General features: G+C 47.0%; 1 protein-coding gene across 2 annotated transcripts in view; it reads right to left on the bottom strand.

Annotated features, from left to right (window-relative positions):
* The window catches only part of LOC141047257 (protein regulator of cytokinesis 1-like), a 73,647-nt gene that overhangs the window by 30,570 nt on the left and 26,926 nt on the right, over nt 1–16,151 (bottom strand). For both annotated transcript variants that reach the window (XM_073542271.1, XM_073542264.1), the window contains exons 4-5: nt 7,254–7,487; nt 6,542–6,712 (exon numbers count right to left, since the gene is read on the bottom strand). In XM_073542271.1, coding sequence (XP_073398372.1) covers nt 6,542–6,712; nt 7,254–7,487 — 405 coding nt within the window. The remainder of the gene's footprint in view (nt 1–6,541; nt 6,713–7,253; nt 7,488–16,151) is intronic.

Genomic DNA, 16,151 nt, shown 5'->3' with positions numbered 1-16,151 from the left:
AAAAATTATGTTTCCAAAATTGTGCAGATGTAAAGTAGACATGTGGGAAATGTTATTTATTAACTATTTTGTGCAATATCACTCTCTGATTTAAGGGCATAAAAATTAAAAGTTTGAAAATTGCAAAATTTTCAAAATTTTTGCCAAATTTCGATTTTTTTAACATATAAGCGCAGTTCATATCTAAGAAATTTTACCACTATCCTGAAGTACAATATGTCATGAGAAAACAATGTCAGAATCAGCAGGATCCGTTGAAGCGTTCTAGAGTTATGGCCTCATAAAGTGACACTGGTCACTTGGGTATTTTCTCAAAATGGCCCCTCAAAGTGGCTTCAAATGTGATGTGGTCCGTAAAAATAAAATGGTGTTGTAAATATGAGAAATCGCTGGTCAACTTTTAACCCTTATAACTTCCTAACAAAAAAAAATGTTGGTTCCAAAATTGTGCTGATGTAAAGTAAACATGTGGGAAATGTTAGTTATCAAGTTTTTTGGGGTGCCGTATCTCTGTGATTTAAGGGCATAAAAATTCAAAGTTGAAAAATTGCGAAATTTTCGCCAAATTTCCGTTTTTCTCACAAATAAACGCAAGTTATTTGAATGAAATTTTACCACTATCATGAAGTACAATATGTCACGAGAAAATGTCAGAATCACCGGGATCCATGGAAGCGTTCCAGAGTTATGACCTCATAAAGGTACAGTGGTCAGAGTTGTAAAAATTGGCCCGGTCATGAACGTGCAAACCACCCTTGGGGGTGAAGGGGTTAAATAAGCTACCACAACCTGGTTGTCCGAGAATATTCTTACATGGTGTGACTGAAGAGTGCTCAAGAATTCTAGGAGAGCGAACTTCACTGCCAATAGTTCCTTCATGTTTGAGGATACTGATCTTAAGTCCTTTGTCCAGACCCCTTGAGCTATCTGGTTGTTCAGGTGAGCCCCCCCAGCCCCTGGGGCTTGCATCTGGTCAGGACCTGAGAGATTGGAATTAGCCACGGAATGCGCCGGGTTAAGTTGTTTATCCTCACCTACTATACTAGCGAAAGTACTGTTTTTGATGACATGGTTAACTGCCCTTCTAATTTCCTTTTAAGAGAGTTTTTGGCTGACAAAATTTCACACTGCAACTCTCTGGTGTGTACCTGAACCCATTGAACAGCCAGAATACAGGATGTCATGGACCCTAGGAGGGACATCGCTTTCCGCAAAATTGTAGAGGGGAGGTCTCTTATTCGAGATACCAGGCCCACGATTTTCTGAACTGTCTCCATCGGGATGCGACACTCCTGTTTGAATCTAGCATCATACCCAGTTAGTTCAGGACCTGGCTTAGCACAATTTTGGATTTTCCTAGATTCAAAAGCCAGCCTAAGTTGGTCAAGGAACTCATGACTTTCTGTAAGTGGTTCTTTCAATGCTGGGGGGGAATTGCCCATTATCAGAAAATCATCTCGAAAAGGGACAATTAGGATATCTTGTTCCCTCAAATGTGCCATCACCTCTGCCACTACCTTGGTGAATACCCATGGAGCTATGGCTAGATCGATTGGGAGGGCTGTGAACTGATAGTGTCTTATCACCCCATTTATTGGGACTGCCACCCAGTGGAATTTTCAATGGTCTTTGTGGATGGGGACAAGATAGTATACATCCTTTAGGTCCAGAACTGTCATGAAACAGAATGGAGAGGATAGGGAAGAGTTTGTTGTCCCCCGCTTTATCCAGAATATCATCCAGTGTGGAGCCAAACAAGAACTCACCCTCACAGCAGATGGCGCACAGCCTTGACTTTGTCTGGAGATCTCCAGGCTAAAATTTAAGCCAGAGGGCTCACCGGGTTGCGTTAGAGAACGCTGCCTGTCAGCAAGCCTGACCAAGTCCGCTGATGCATCCGCCAAAAAGGCAGCAGCTCCCTTCATTACAGTTATGGAGCCTAATATAGTGTCCCTAGAGGTTTTCTCCCTTAGCAGGGATTCCAGCTGGTCTTGCCAGACCATCAGAGACCTGTCCGTACAGGCGGCAGCTACCGCAGGTTTTGGCCCTCCCCCGGTGGCCTCCCATGAACTCTTCAGGAACGCATCTCCTTTTTTGTCCATGGGATCCTTTAACACCCCCATGTCCCGAAGGGAAGGGTACACCTTTTCGAAGTTTTGGCAATTGCCACATCCAGTTTTGGCGCCTTCTCCCAAAAAGAACACGCCGGGTCCTCAAAATGGATATTTCCTTTTAGAGGATAGAAGGCCCTTTCTTTTTTTATCCCCCATTCCTTTTATAGGGATTGAATTTTCTCATTTAGGGGGAAGGATCTCCTTTTTTTGCTCTAGCCCACCAAACAATGTCCTGTATAGATTTATTTGAGGGAGGGCCAACCAGTCCCATAGTGGCTCTGACTAGGCCGTTTCCTTTAAAGGAAAAAACAGCTGCGACCACTCCTACCCCCACCCCCGGAAGATGAAGAGGGGGATGATGAACTGGATCTATCAGAGTCCCTTCCCTCATTCTCCATACTACTAGACCCAGGTTCAGGGGACCTGCCTCTAGTTTTGCACTGTCTCTCTCTCCCCCCCCCCCCCCCATCGTCAAGGGATTTTAAGGTATTTTTTATCTGTGCTTTAATTAAAGACCTAAGATCTGAGGAAAATCCTTAGGTCTCTTCACAGATTGCAACTCCTGCATAGGACAGTCTTTTTTCCCCACGTAGTGGGTAACTATTCAGTAGAGTGCACAGATCCTTTGCTTAGTTTTGCCCGCACTTTTCCTTCCCAAAAAAGAGAACAGGGGGACCCTAATTATAAGGTGGACTTTTACGTAGATCACCTACCATTCTGACAGAAGGGGGGGTACTGGGCTGGGAGGAGGAACCAAACACCACACTGGAGTCCTTGCTGCGCTGGGATGATCCACCCGAATGCCCACTTCCACCATTACCACGCTTCTGGCAATGGGAAGGGTCCTTTTGCTGCTGCTGAGGTGACCGAACCTGCATCTCCGGATGCTCCTGATTGCTCATGGCTAGGTGGAAGACTGCCAGGGCTCATATAGAAGCACTGCCCTTAGTGCTTCCTGTCTATAAATATGCTCCTGGCACCTCCCCCGGCCACCTGCCAATCATTACTAATTATCACACCTCCGTAGCCTCCTCGAGGAGGGGAAGCTCGGTGATGCGACGTGCGCCTGCCCCGACTGGATTACCTAGTCATGCATTCCTGCGCCTCCGGGTCAGAGATGTGCCTGCGCCACGACCGGATTACCCAGTCATGCAGCACAGCATCTGCTTGCGTCATAGGGGTACGCTCAAGCCACACATGCGCACCAGACTCCGGAAGTGCTGAAGCCCCAGCGTCGGCTACTGCTCCTGGAGAAGATTCCGGGAGAGGGAGTATGTGGCAATCCTCTTCTCTGCCATCTCTCTAAGCACACCCTAAAGGCCCACTGACCCCAGCAGGGGCACCTCAGGATACTGCGCCAGCCAAGGCAGGGATCCCCGCTGCCTGGATCGATCTGGCCGGCCCTGGCATCCCACGACAATCCTCAGGTATGTTACTTGTGTCGACTGTAGGTTCCCCATCAAGGACAGGAAACCAACTGATGAGGAGAAAGGTACCGCCCTTTTTATCTGTAGGTTTCCTGTCCTTGAAGGGCGGATCACCTCTTTGTAGTGCTGTCATGGGGAAAGGAGAAAACATGTTTGAAACTATGTATGGATATACAGTCATATGTTAAAGTTTGGGCACCCCTATTAATGTTAACCTTTTTTCTTTATAACAATTTTGGTTTTTGCAACAGCTATTTCAGCTTCATATATCTAATAACTGATGGACTCAGTTATATTTCTGGATTCAAATGAGATTTATTGTACTAACAGAAAATGTGCAATCTGCATTTAAACAAAATTGGACCGGTGCAAAAGTATGGGCACCCTTATCATTTTCTTGATTTGAACACTCCTAACTACTTTTTACTGACTTCCTGAAGCACTAAATTGGTTTTGTAACCTCATTGAGCTTTGAACTTCATAGCCAGGTGTATCAAATCATGAGAAAAGGTACTTAAGGTGGCCACTTGCAAGTAGTTCTCCTATTTGATTCTCCTATGAAGAGTGGCATCATGGGCTCCTCAAAACAACTCTCAAATGATCTGAAAGCAAAGATTATTCAACATAGCTTTTCAGGGGAAGGATACAAAAAGTTGTCTCAGAGATTTAACCTGTCAGTTTCCACTGTGAGGAACATAGTAAGGAAATGGAAGAACACAGGTACAGTTCTTGTTAAGCCCAGAAGTGGCAGGCCAAGAAAAATATCAGAAAGGCAGAGAAGAAGAATGGTGAGAACAGTCAAGGACAAACCACAGACCACCTCCAAAGACCTGCGGCATCATCTTGCTGCAGATGGTGTCACTGTGCATCGGTCAAAAATACAGCGCACTTTGTACAAGGAGAAGCTGTATGGGAGAGTGATGCGAAAGAAGCCGTTTCTGCAAGCACGCCACAAACAGTCGCCTGAGGTCTGCAAAAGCACATGTGGACAAGCCAGTTACATTTTGGAAGAAGGTCCTGTGGACTGATGAATCAAAGACTGAGTTGTTTGGTCATACAAAAAAGCGTTATGCATGGAGGCTAAAAAACACAGCATTCCAAGAAAAACACTTGCTACCCACAGTAAAATTTGGTGGAGGTTCCATCATGCTTTGGGGCTGTGTGACCAATGCCAGCACCGGGAATCTTGTTAAAGTTGAGGGTCGCATGGATTCAACTCAGTATCAGCAGATTCTTGACAATAATGTGCAAGAATCAGTGACGAAGTTGAAGTTACGCAGAGGATGGATATTTCAGCAAGACAATGATCCAAAACACCGCTCAAAATCTACTCAGGCATTCATGCAGAGGAACAATTACAATGTTCTGGAATGGCCATCCCAGTCCCCAGACCTGAATATCATTGAACATCTGTGGGATGATTTGAAGCGGGCTGTCCATGCTCGGCGACCATCAAACTTAACTGAACTGGAATTGTTTTGTAAACAGGAATGGTCACAAATACCTTCATCCAGGATCTCATTAATAGCTACAGGAAGCGACTAGAGGCTGTTCTTTTTGCAAAAGGAGGATCTACGAAATATTAATGTCACTTTTATGTTGAGGTGCCCATACTTTTGCACTAGTCAAATTTTGTCTATTTTCTGTTAGTACAATAAACCTCATTTGAATCCAGAAATATAACTGAATCCATCAGTTATTAGATATATGAAACTGAAATAGCTGTTGCAAAAACCAAAATTGTTATAAAGAAAAAAGGTTAACATTAATAGGGGTGCCCAAACTTTAACATATGACTGTATGGCTATTTTTCCTTGTGAATGAATTGTGTAAACTCATTTTTATAAGACATTAACTTTATATACAGGATGAGACCCTGCATGCCTTTTCTTTATAGCAGTGCTTGGCACAGTGCAGCCTGCGGACCAAGACAACCAAAGGCCTGATAAACCACATCCTCAGGATGCAGACAGCGGTGAATACATGATTGGTGAGGACAGCCGCTGGCTCCTTCTTCCACCATCAGCATGTGACACAGCAGAGGCAATAACATTATTACTCTGCATCTGCTATATGGAAAGTCAGTGCTCCAGAGAACGAAGCAGAGCTGCAAGGGGGAACGGGATCGAGGCATGCGTTTTATGGTATGGGATATCTGCATGTATAGGAGGCTGATACTGTATATAGGGATGCTAAATGGCCCTGCAAAAAAGGGGTTAAAATCATGTAAATGATCTGAACCGATATAAACAAGGTATTTATGCATGAAAGGTGCATTGTCAGGGGGAAGCAAAAGTACTAAGTGAATCCTTATGTGACACACAATTGAATGATATAATTATATGTCATCTCAAAAAAGGGATGACAGATTCCCTTTAATGCAAGTGGATGACAAAGATGTCATCCACACAGTGCCTCACTTGTCCATCACCAGCTACCTAGCTGTTCAAGAGAGCATAGTGAGGCGACAGGTGCGAGACTTCAAGCACTGTTTGGATGACGTAGAGACATCATCCACTTCCATAAAGATAGAAGAGGTGGCGTTTGAAGGGGCCGGGCTATGCTGAACACAATCTGGATTAGCCCATCAGACCGTAACACGCAATTTGCATGCAGTGCAGGACATGAATACAACTTTCACGGCTATGAGAAAATAAAAGGGGGTTTTAGGTATCCCATTTACATTATTTTAATAAGGTGATGGGCATGTCTTTTAAGGCAAAAAAAAAAAACAAAACAACTGGTGACAGGTTCACCTTGATGAACTTGAGAATGGCCCTCTAAAGCACTTACACTAGTCTACAAATAGTGAACATTAATTAAACCTACATTAAATCTACAACCATGGGTGTTAAATCACATGCTGCAGAATGTTAGAGATTATTTTTTTTTTTTAAACGAATATGGCGACCTAGTTGATTGCAAGACATTGATTTTCAGTTGCAGAGTTTTCTACAAGAAAAATAAAAACAAAAAAAACAGACACGGGAATTCACAAACCTGTGTTTTGAGAACCGTAAGTGCTTTGATATTTTCTGGTGTCAGGAAGAAAGCTTCTTCATCCTCACAAATGGCATCTTGTTCTAGAGAGTTCTCAGGTTGACGCCCTATATCATCCAAACACTGGCGAATTTCAGTTCTGAGTGCGGAAAAGGTCTCAAGGCGCTTTCTCTAGAAGGAAAAGATCACACAATATGGAAGCTGCAGGTTAAAGTGGTATCTGGTTGAGAAACCCAAGTTTCAAATGTTTGGTTAGGATATTTTCACTTTCTTTTTTTTTTTTTACATGGAATTTGAAGCAGATGCACTCCAAAAGCTCCATCAAAGCATATTTGAAGTGGTTTTTCCATATAGATTTTGAAGCGGATCCCTTTCAAAATCCACATAAAAAAACCCTCTGTGAAAAGACTTTTAGGGGAAAATAATGGGGGAAGTATTTAATTCAGGTCCCTCATTAGCCACAGTCTCCAGGTGACCTGACATTTTGGGAATAATACAGTGCCCAATTCTTTTGGGTTTTGGTGCTGTAGGGTAACAAAACAATTGCGGATTCATTTAGGTTCATAGCAGAATTCCCATTTATCAGCTTATCAGGAGACCTTTCACACCAGGATGGTCCAAAAGGCCAACCACTTAAAACCAATTTGTCCTGGAAGCACAAACCTTACAACTCCCCCTGAAGTTCAGCAGTATAGTTAGGTTGACAACTTACCTTTTCTTCTGTCTGAACCTTGATGTGCTCCTTGAGTTCTTCTAGTTGTTGAAGGCTGGGGATGCTTCCAGATGGAATGTAATATGGAGTAACACAGAGATCAGAACAAAGTTCCTGGTCTTTTTGCTGTAATATCTTTAATTCCTCCAGTCGGTCAGTCTTCTGTTTTGTGAGAACCTCTAATCTCACTCTCAAATCCCTCTCAATCTGAAGGATGGTCATATTTTCTTCTATCTGCAAGATTACAAGGATAGTCACTCCCAGTGTTATCACATGCATTAATAAACACTGACCAAGTAAAGTTTAGCCCATTATTAGAGTGGCTGCATTTTTCTCTCCCCATACCAAGCACGATAACCTTATTTTTTCATTGACAGCCATACGAGGGCTTTTTTTTTTTTTTTTTTCGGCAGAAGCAGTAGTTTTAAATCACACCATTTTGCCATATACCAAGTGTAGAACTAGCTTGTCACTATTTTCTGATAGCTGTAACCTTTTAATTATTCTGTCTATTATGCAAAATCCCTCATACAGCTGCAGGCTTTTCCAGATATAATTTTGGGGAACATGCTGTACATTTCCAAAGATTTTTGCATGTGTGATAGCATTACAATATCTATATCATATATATTAAACTAAATGTATGTACGTATGTATGTATGTATGTATGTATGACCAACCAATCACGAAGCACCATTCATTTCACCAGAGCTGTTCAAACGAAGCTGAGCTGTGATTGGATGCTATGAGCAAGTTTTCCCACTTGGCAACACCTCAGCAGACACTGACTTGGTGCGAGAAATCTAGCATCCCAGGAACATAAGCTCCCAGCCATTGTCTGCCCCCCAAAAAGGAGCAGAGAGCACATGACAAATGAATCCCCCCTCTCATGCCTATATACACATCCTCCATCCTATAGGCACATCTTCCCTCTTAAAGGGATCATTGGTATGGAAGTCAGAGCAAATCCATCCAGCGCTTTGGTTGTGACCCCAGGCCTCTCTTAAAAGGGATAACCGGTATGGAAGTTAGGACCATTCCACTCAGCTCTGTGGTTCTGACCCCAGGTTTTCTTAAAGGGATCTCCGGTATGGACGTTAGGACCGTTCCGCTCACCGCTCTGGTTCTGACCCCAGGCTGATGGGATGATGTGCGATATTTGTGGTAGTTGTCCGGTGGCTCTGGCTGACGGGATGATGTGGGATATTATAGTGAATGTGGCTCTACAATAATATATATATATATATATATATATATATATATATATATATATATATATATATATATATATATATATATATATATATATATATATATATATATATACACACACACACACACACATATACACACAACGTATTTTTCACTTTGTAAGACGAACTTTTTTCCCCTAAAATTTGGGGGGAAAATAGGGGTGCGTCTTACAATGCAAATATACCTTTTATTGTGCTGCCGCTGCAGGTGTCCGTTACTTGCCGCCACCGCGCTGGGTCCCCTGGGTGCTGCAATCCACCGCACAGGCATGGATGGAACGGCAAGAGCCCCCCACGCAGCACGGGACAGAGCCCGGCGGCGGCAGGCACCGGGGGACACAGCGCAGCGGCAGCACCGGGGACAGGGTGGGCGATAGCACCCCGGGGACAGGGCGGTAAGCAATAAGACGCCTGGATTATAAGAAGCACCACCATTTCACTAAAAAAAGTTTTTCCTATTTTTCTCCTCACAATTTGGGGTGCATCTTATAACCCGGAGCGTCTTATAAAGCGAAAAATACGGTATATATTCATTATAATTTGTTACTATGCCCGGGCAGCGCCGGGCTCTTCAGCGAGTGGTTCTATAAAGGAATGTCACTGATTTTTTTCTCTTCACTAAGATTGAGACCTGCTCCTTTTTTCCTTAATGTTTGTTGCATCTGCAGCAGTCACCTGAAAAGACATTAATTTATATGGGCGAGTATAGTGGGCATGTTCACCGGACTGATGGGGAGAAGCCACTGTGCTGCCATTCCTCATCTATTATTAATGCTGACGTCTTATTTTAACTGCCTCCAATTATTTGAAAAGTGTTGTTTTACCCTGCAATCTTGCCCCTTGATAATGATTTGACCCCTTACCCCACCTGCAGTGTGCACAAAGCGCTAATCTATAGAGTTCTCAGAGGTCATGACAAAATAAATAAATAATATTTCAATCAATTGCATGTTAATCTGAACTCCATTAGTAGATAACATTCTGGCTCGGCAGTCTACACGAACTCCGTAAAAGATGGATTTTTGGTTCTTACCGTAAAATCTCTTTCTTGGAGCCTTCATTGGGGGACACAGATTACCATGGGTATATGCTGCTGCTAGGAGGCTGACACTATGCAAAACAAGAAAATTAGCTCCTCCCCGGCAGTATACACCCACCGACAGGCACCAAGCACCTCAGTTGGTGAAAAAGCAGTAGGAGAAGCAACGAGAAAACTCTAAACATATGTACCAACCCAACAAGGGACTCTAAGACCCAACACGGTACAACTTAAACAGGGAGGGTGCTGTGTCCCCCAATGAAGGCTCCAAGAAAGATTTTACGGTAAGAACCAAAAATCCATCTTTCTTAATCGCCTTATTGGGGGACACAGATTACCATGGGACGTTCCAAAGCAGTCCCAAGGGTGGGAACAGCAATAAGGAACAAAAGTAACGGAAGGGCTTAAGTCGGCCGGTGAGCCACCGCAGCCTGCAGAACCTTCCTACCAACAACAGCATCAGACGAGGCCTGGGTATGAACCCTGTAGAACCTCGTAAAGGTATGCAAAGACGACCAGGTTGCGGCCTTGCAAATTTGCATGGCCGAAGCCTGGTGACGAACAGCCCACGAAGCCGCCACAGCCCGGGTGGAATGAGCTCTTACTCCCGGAGGGGGTCGCTTTTCCTGAAGACGATACGCTTCCAGAATGGTAGAACGAATCCAGCGAGCGGTCGTGGATTTGGAAGCCGGAAGGCCCTTTTGGCGACCTTCAGAGATGACCAGCAAGGAATCGGACAGACGAAAGGAAGAAGTCCTGGCGAGATAGACACGCAGGGCTCTAACTACGTCCAGTTTGTGGAGAGACTTCTCAAGCGGATGAGAGGGAGCCGGACAAAAAGAAGGAAGAACGATATCCTCATTGATATGGAAAGAGGAAACCACCTTTGGAAGAAAAGAAGGAACGGGCCTGAGGACGGCTTTGTCCTGATGGAGAATCAGGTAAGGGGAACGATATGACAAGGCCGCCAATTCAGAAACTCTTCTGATGGATGAAATGGCGATCAAAAAGGTGACCTTCCACGAGAGAAGAGACAAAGGAATGTCCTGGAGAGGCTCGAACGGCGCCTTCTGGAGAGCGCTAAGAACGAGGTTGAGATCCCACAGGTCTATTGGCGAATGATGAGGAGGAGCCACATGGGAAACCCCTTGGAGAAAGGTTTGTACCTGCGGTAGAGAAGCTAGCTCTTTGGAAGAGGATAGAGAGAGCGGAAACCTGGCCCTTGAGCGTACTGAGGGACAGACCCGCTTCTAATCCAGACTGAAGAAACCCAAGGATAGATGGGATAGAAAAGGACATTGGGAAGACTTTATCATCGCACCAATGGAAAAAAGCCTTCCAGTACCTATGGTAAATGCAGGAAGAGGCTGGTTTCCTGGCTCTGATAATAGTTTGAATAACCTGACTGGACAGACCTGATTCCTTCAAGACTGCGGTCTCAACAGCCATGCCGTCAAACTCAGAGACTGAGAATTCTCGTGGTAAAGGGGGCCTTGCGAGAGAAGGTCTGGAAGCCTCCAGGGGACGTCCGCGAGCATGTTGACTAGTTCCGCGTACCAAGGCCGTCTTGGCCAATCTGGAGCAACTAGAATCACTGGTACGCCTTCCGATTTTATCTTTTTGACCACTCGTGGAATTAGGGCCAGAGGCGGGAACAGATAAGGAAGCTGAAACTGGGACCACGGAGTCACCAGCGCGTCGCATGCGACGGCTAGAGGGTCCCTGGACCTGGCTACGAACTGCGGCACCTTGTGGTTCATCCGAGATGCCAAGAGGTCGACATCCGGGGTGCCCCAACGGTGACATATCTGATTGAAGACTGTGGGGTGCAGGGACCATTCGCCGGACGCTAGGCCCTGGCGACTCAAAGTCGGCTGCCCAATTTTCCACCCCTGGAATATGGACGGCGGAGATTGCCGGAACGTAACGTTCTGCCCAGCGGAATATCTTGGCCACTTCTGACATTACTTGCTTGCTGCGTGTGCCCCCCTGATGGTTTATGTACGCCACGGCCGTGGCGTTGTCCGACTGAATACGGACCGGCTTGCCGGAGAGGAGAGGCTGCCAATGAAGAAGGGCCAGGAAGATTGCTCTGATCTCCAGAAGATTGGGAAGAGAGACTCCTGTGGATTCCGGCGTCCTTGGGCCGCTTTCTGATGGAACACGGCTCCCCATCCTAGAAGGTTCGCTTCGGTGGTGACGACTTGCCACTGAGGCGGAAGGAAGGACCTCCCTTGGAGAACTGACGCTGGCCGTAGCCACCAAGTGAGAGATTGCCTCACTCTGAGAGGGAGCCGAATAGGACGGTCCAAGGACATCGTGGTCTTGTCCCAGGCTGAAAGCAGAGACAGCTGGAGGGGGCGAAGATGAAACTGCGCAAAAGGTACTGCTTCCATGGAAGCCAGCATCTTCCCCAGGACCTTCATGCAGGACCGAATGGGAATGGGAGTAGGCCTCTTGAGAGTTCTGATGCCCTTGGAAAGGGTCGCAAATTTTTCCCTTGGAAGAAAAACACGGGCTAGATTCGTGTCGAATTCCATGCCCAGAAAGGTCAGACGCTGGGTGGGGGTCAGAATGGACTTCTCCTTGTTGACTAGCCAACCGAGGCGGCCGAGAGTGTCCAGGGTTATCTGCAGACTCTGGAGACAGTCCTGGCGAGACGAACCCTTGATCAAAAGATCGTCCAGATAAGGGATGATGAGGATCCCTCTGGAGCGAAAGATGGCCATGATGGTCGCCATCACCTTCGTGAAAACACGGGGCGCTGAAGCTAGGCCGAAGGTAAGGGCAGTGAACTGAAAGTGGTCTCCCTGAATCGCAAATCGAAGATACTTCTGATGCTGCACACAAACCGGAATGTGCAGATAGGCATCCCGAATGTCCACCGAGCAGAGGAATTCCCCGGGTTCCATGGAAGCAATCACCGACCGAAGAGACTCCATTTTGAAATGAAGAATCTTCACGTGGCGATTGAGCAATTTGAGGTCCAGAATTGGACGAAGAGAGCAGTCTTTCTTCGGGACTACAAAGAGATTGGAGTAGAACCCGGAAAACCGTTCGTTTGAGGGAACGGGAACAATGACTCCGGAGGAAAGAAGGGAGGAAATGGCCTGCAGAAAATCCGGAGTCTGGGACCGCTGTCGCGGAGGCCGAGACCGGAAAAAACGTCTGTTTGGGGGTGAAGCAAATTCGATCTTGTATCCAGATGCGACAATTTCTCTGACCCAAGCGTCGTCGACAACGGACAGCCAAGCATCCACGAAAAAGGAAAGTCTGCCTCCCACCCTGGAAGAAATTCCAGGTGGGGGTGACCCGTCACTTAGAAGAAAATCTGCCGGAATTGGCGCCTGAAGATCTGGAATATTGTCCTCTAGATCTCCAGCGAGGAGCGGGTTTGTAGGAAGGTTTCCTCTGATCCCGCTCCCTGGTGGAGGGCGGCCGATCTTGTTGAGCAGATCTCTCCGTGGCAGAGAAGGGACGAAAGGGCCTGAATGGACGAAAACCTTTTCTGCTGAAAAAACGTTTTGGTCGAGACTGGGGAAGCGAAGTGCTTTTACCACCAGTGGCATCGGAAATTATCTGATCCAGCTTTGCACCAAAGAGTCTAGAGCCATGGAATGGCAGATTGGTAAGCGACTTTTTTGAAGTAGTGTCCGCATTCCATGACTTTAGCCAGAGGACTCGGCGTACAGCTACTATGTTGCTGTTAGCCCTTGCTACGCAGCCGGCCGCGTCCAAAAGGTATTTTCCCGCATGGTTAACCTGATCTGCAAGATCCGCCAACTCATCTTGAGGAGCTGATGCTAAGATGCCCCTGCGAAGAATTTTAGCCTAAGCGGAAATGACTTTCGTCACCCAGGCGGATGCGAAAATAGGGCAGAGAGGCGCCAGATGCCTCAAAGATTGAATCTCTGGCTAAGTCTATCTGCCTGTCAGTAGGATCTTTAAGCGATGCCCCATCTGGCAGAGAGAGCACCGTTTTTGAGGCTATCCGGGAAACTGGAGGATCCACCTCGGGAGCCTTGGACCACTTTGTGAGCAGGTCTGCGTCAAAGGGGTACAGTACGTCTAAGTACTTGCGGCCTGAGAAACGTTGCTCAGGGCGCTCCCAGTGTTTGGATAAGGTAGTATCGAAATCTTTGTGATTGGGAAAGGTTCGAGATGGAGGTCTTGCTTGTTTAAGGAGAACAGAGCATTCCTGAGGTGGAGTCTTATCCTGCTTAATCTTTAGCGTTTGGAAGATAGCTGACATAAGGCTATCTACCATGTCCCGTGTTTTAGAAACGCTGTTCCCTTCTGAACTAGCTTCTGATTGAGAGTCATCGCCCGACTCAAGGTCGTAATCCGAGGAAGGTCTGGGGGAAGCAGAAGGGCCCTGCGAGCTAGAGGACGAAGTAGACAGAGCCCGCTTCCTAGAACTCCTGCCCTGTCTCTCTCTGAAGGTCGCAGTCAGGTGCGGACGACTCACCCCGAAAGGCGGTCGGGGCACAGGTGGCTGTAGATAGCTGAGGTAATCGTTCTAAGACCTGGACCAGTGACTGATACTTTCGTTAAGTCAGATACAGACTGAGACATTACAACGGCCCACTCCGGGGGGAGGGAGGAGGGGAGAGTGCCCTCAGCCCGGGACTCTGTGCGCTCCTGAGATGCTGACATAGTTGAAGGACTGCAGGAGGGGCAGAATGGAGACGACTGACCCGATGCCCACTTCTTTTTACAGCGCGCACAGGCGTAATAGATAGTGGTGGGCCTGAAGCAGAGATCCCCTGAAGGGTTGGGCATAAGTAAACTGCACTGAATGGCCGCAGGAATTAGGGAATAACTGCCGAGGAGAGCTAATCTTTGCCTCAGAGCAGAGCCTACCGAGATTCTGTGAGCAGCAGAAAACGCCTAAGTGTCCCCCAAACAGCGCAGGAAGGAGTGAAAATCAAGGAAATCCTTGTGTTGGAGGCTGGGGGCGGAGTTAAGCAGCTGCTCCGTGACTGGTTAACAGCGAAGGAGAGGGCGTGGCCGAAGGAGGAGGTTGGCATATCAAACGAAAAGGAGCCCTGTGATGGGCTAGTAAAGGCGCGCTGAAAAGAGCGCGCTCAGGAAGGGAGGAGGGAGCACGCCGATGGAGGAAGCTGTGAGGGAAAGTGAAAGGAGACGCCGCAGCCCCATGCCTACGCCGACATTACGGAGCCTGACAGTGGCCCTGGGAAGTCTGCCTCCCCTGCTTGTAACGCTGTGTGGTGAGTGAGGAATCCCCAGTGTCTCCCTGGGAATGAGAAGCAAGCGGCGTGAGCGCGCGGCAGGCAGAGAGGGCGGGAAATTCAAATAATTGTGGACCTGTAATCACCAAGGTCCAACTTCTCCCATTCACAGAGCTTATGCGGGGCCGGAGGGAACGTACAGGCACTTACCTGACGTCCCTGAAGAGGATGACCACAGGGGCCCACGGAGAAACGGCAGGTCGCTGGGGGGGGGGGGGTCCTCTGTACCCGCATCCTGCAGAAGACGGCCTGAACCTCCTGCGATCGCCGTCTTCCTCTCAGCCCTGTCCCGAGAAAGGGGTGAGGAGGGGGATTCGGCAAGGACCAGCCACCTGTCCACAACCCTTATCACCAGAAGGTGATAGGGAAAAAGTCCTGCCTGCGGTACTGAGAGTTGCGATGTGGGTGACACCACACTGCTCGCTCAGCCGCATGATATGGGAAATCAGGGTGATAACTATACCCTGTTTCCCGACGGAACAAAACCTGAAAGATAAAAGAGAAAAGATTAAAAGGTTCGATCTAAACCCTAAAAGAAAAAATGGATTAATAACTGCGGATCTGGGGAGATCCCGGTCCGCCTCCTACAAACACTAAGCACAAACTGAGGTGCTTGGTGCCTGTCGGTGGGTGTATACTGCCGGGGAGGAGCTAATTTTCTTGTTTTGCATAGTGTCAGCCTCCTAGCAGCAGCAGCATACACCCATGGTAATCTGTGTCCCCCAATAAGGCGATAAAGAAAAATGATTTAATGAGCTTAAGAAGGCCAGTAAAAGGGTTTTCCAATTTCACAAAAGTGGTGCCCAAACGACTGCAGGTAAGGAAAAAGATAATACGCAAGTTCCAGTGCTGGCTGGCTTCGGTCTTTTTATTGGCTGTAACGGGAACATCAAAACTACAGAATGCATCCAATCACTGATCTTAGCAGCTCATGCAGTCTACCTAAGCAGAGCCGATTAGCTGCAGCAGTGAGGAGCACTCTAGCTGTGACTTAGGCTACTTTCACATTTCCGGCTTTTTGAATCCGGCGCCCTGCGGCGAAAGTGTGCAAAACCGGATCCGGCGATATGTGATGCCGGATCCGGGTTTTTCCCCATTGACATACATTAGTGCCGCATGGATACACGGAACGTCCGGGTTTTGCCTGATACAGCAAAAAGCGAAGGTGCGGCATCATGAAAAAAACGTTCCATGCAACGATTTTTTCCTGTGCCGGACCGCTTTTTTCCCCACTGCGCATGCCCGGCAAATTTCCTCTCTCATCTCCGAATCACTGTTCCTTTAAATTTCTAGTGCGCCATATCCGTCCAAAAAAGGATCCGGTTACATCAGGTTGTTGCAAGAAGGAAACTGA

This window comes from Dendrobates tinctorius, unplaced genomic scaffold (genome assembly GCF_039654945.1).
Source record: "Dendrobates tinctorius isolate UK_male_01 unplaced genomic scaffold, ASM3965494v1 ptg000011l, whole genome shotgun sequence".
NCBI lineage: Eukaryota > Metazoa > Chordata > Amphibia > Anura > Dendrobatidae > Dendrobates > Dendrobates tinctorius.
This window is presented reverse-complemented; position numbering and strand designations above follow the sequence as displayed.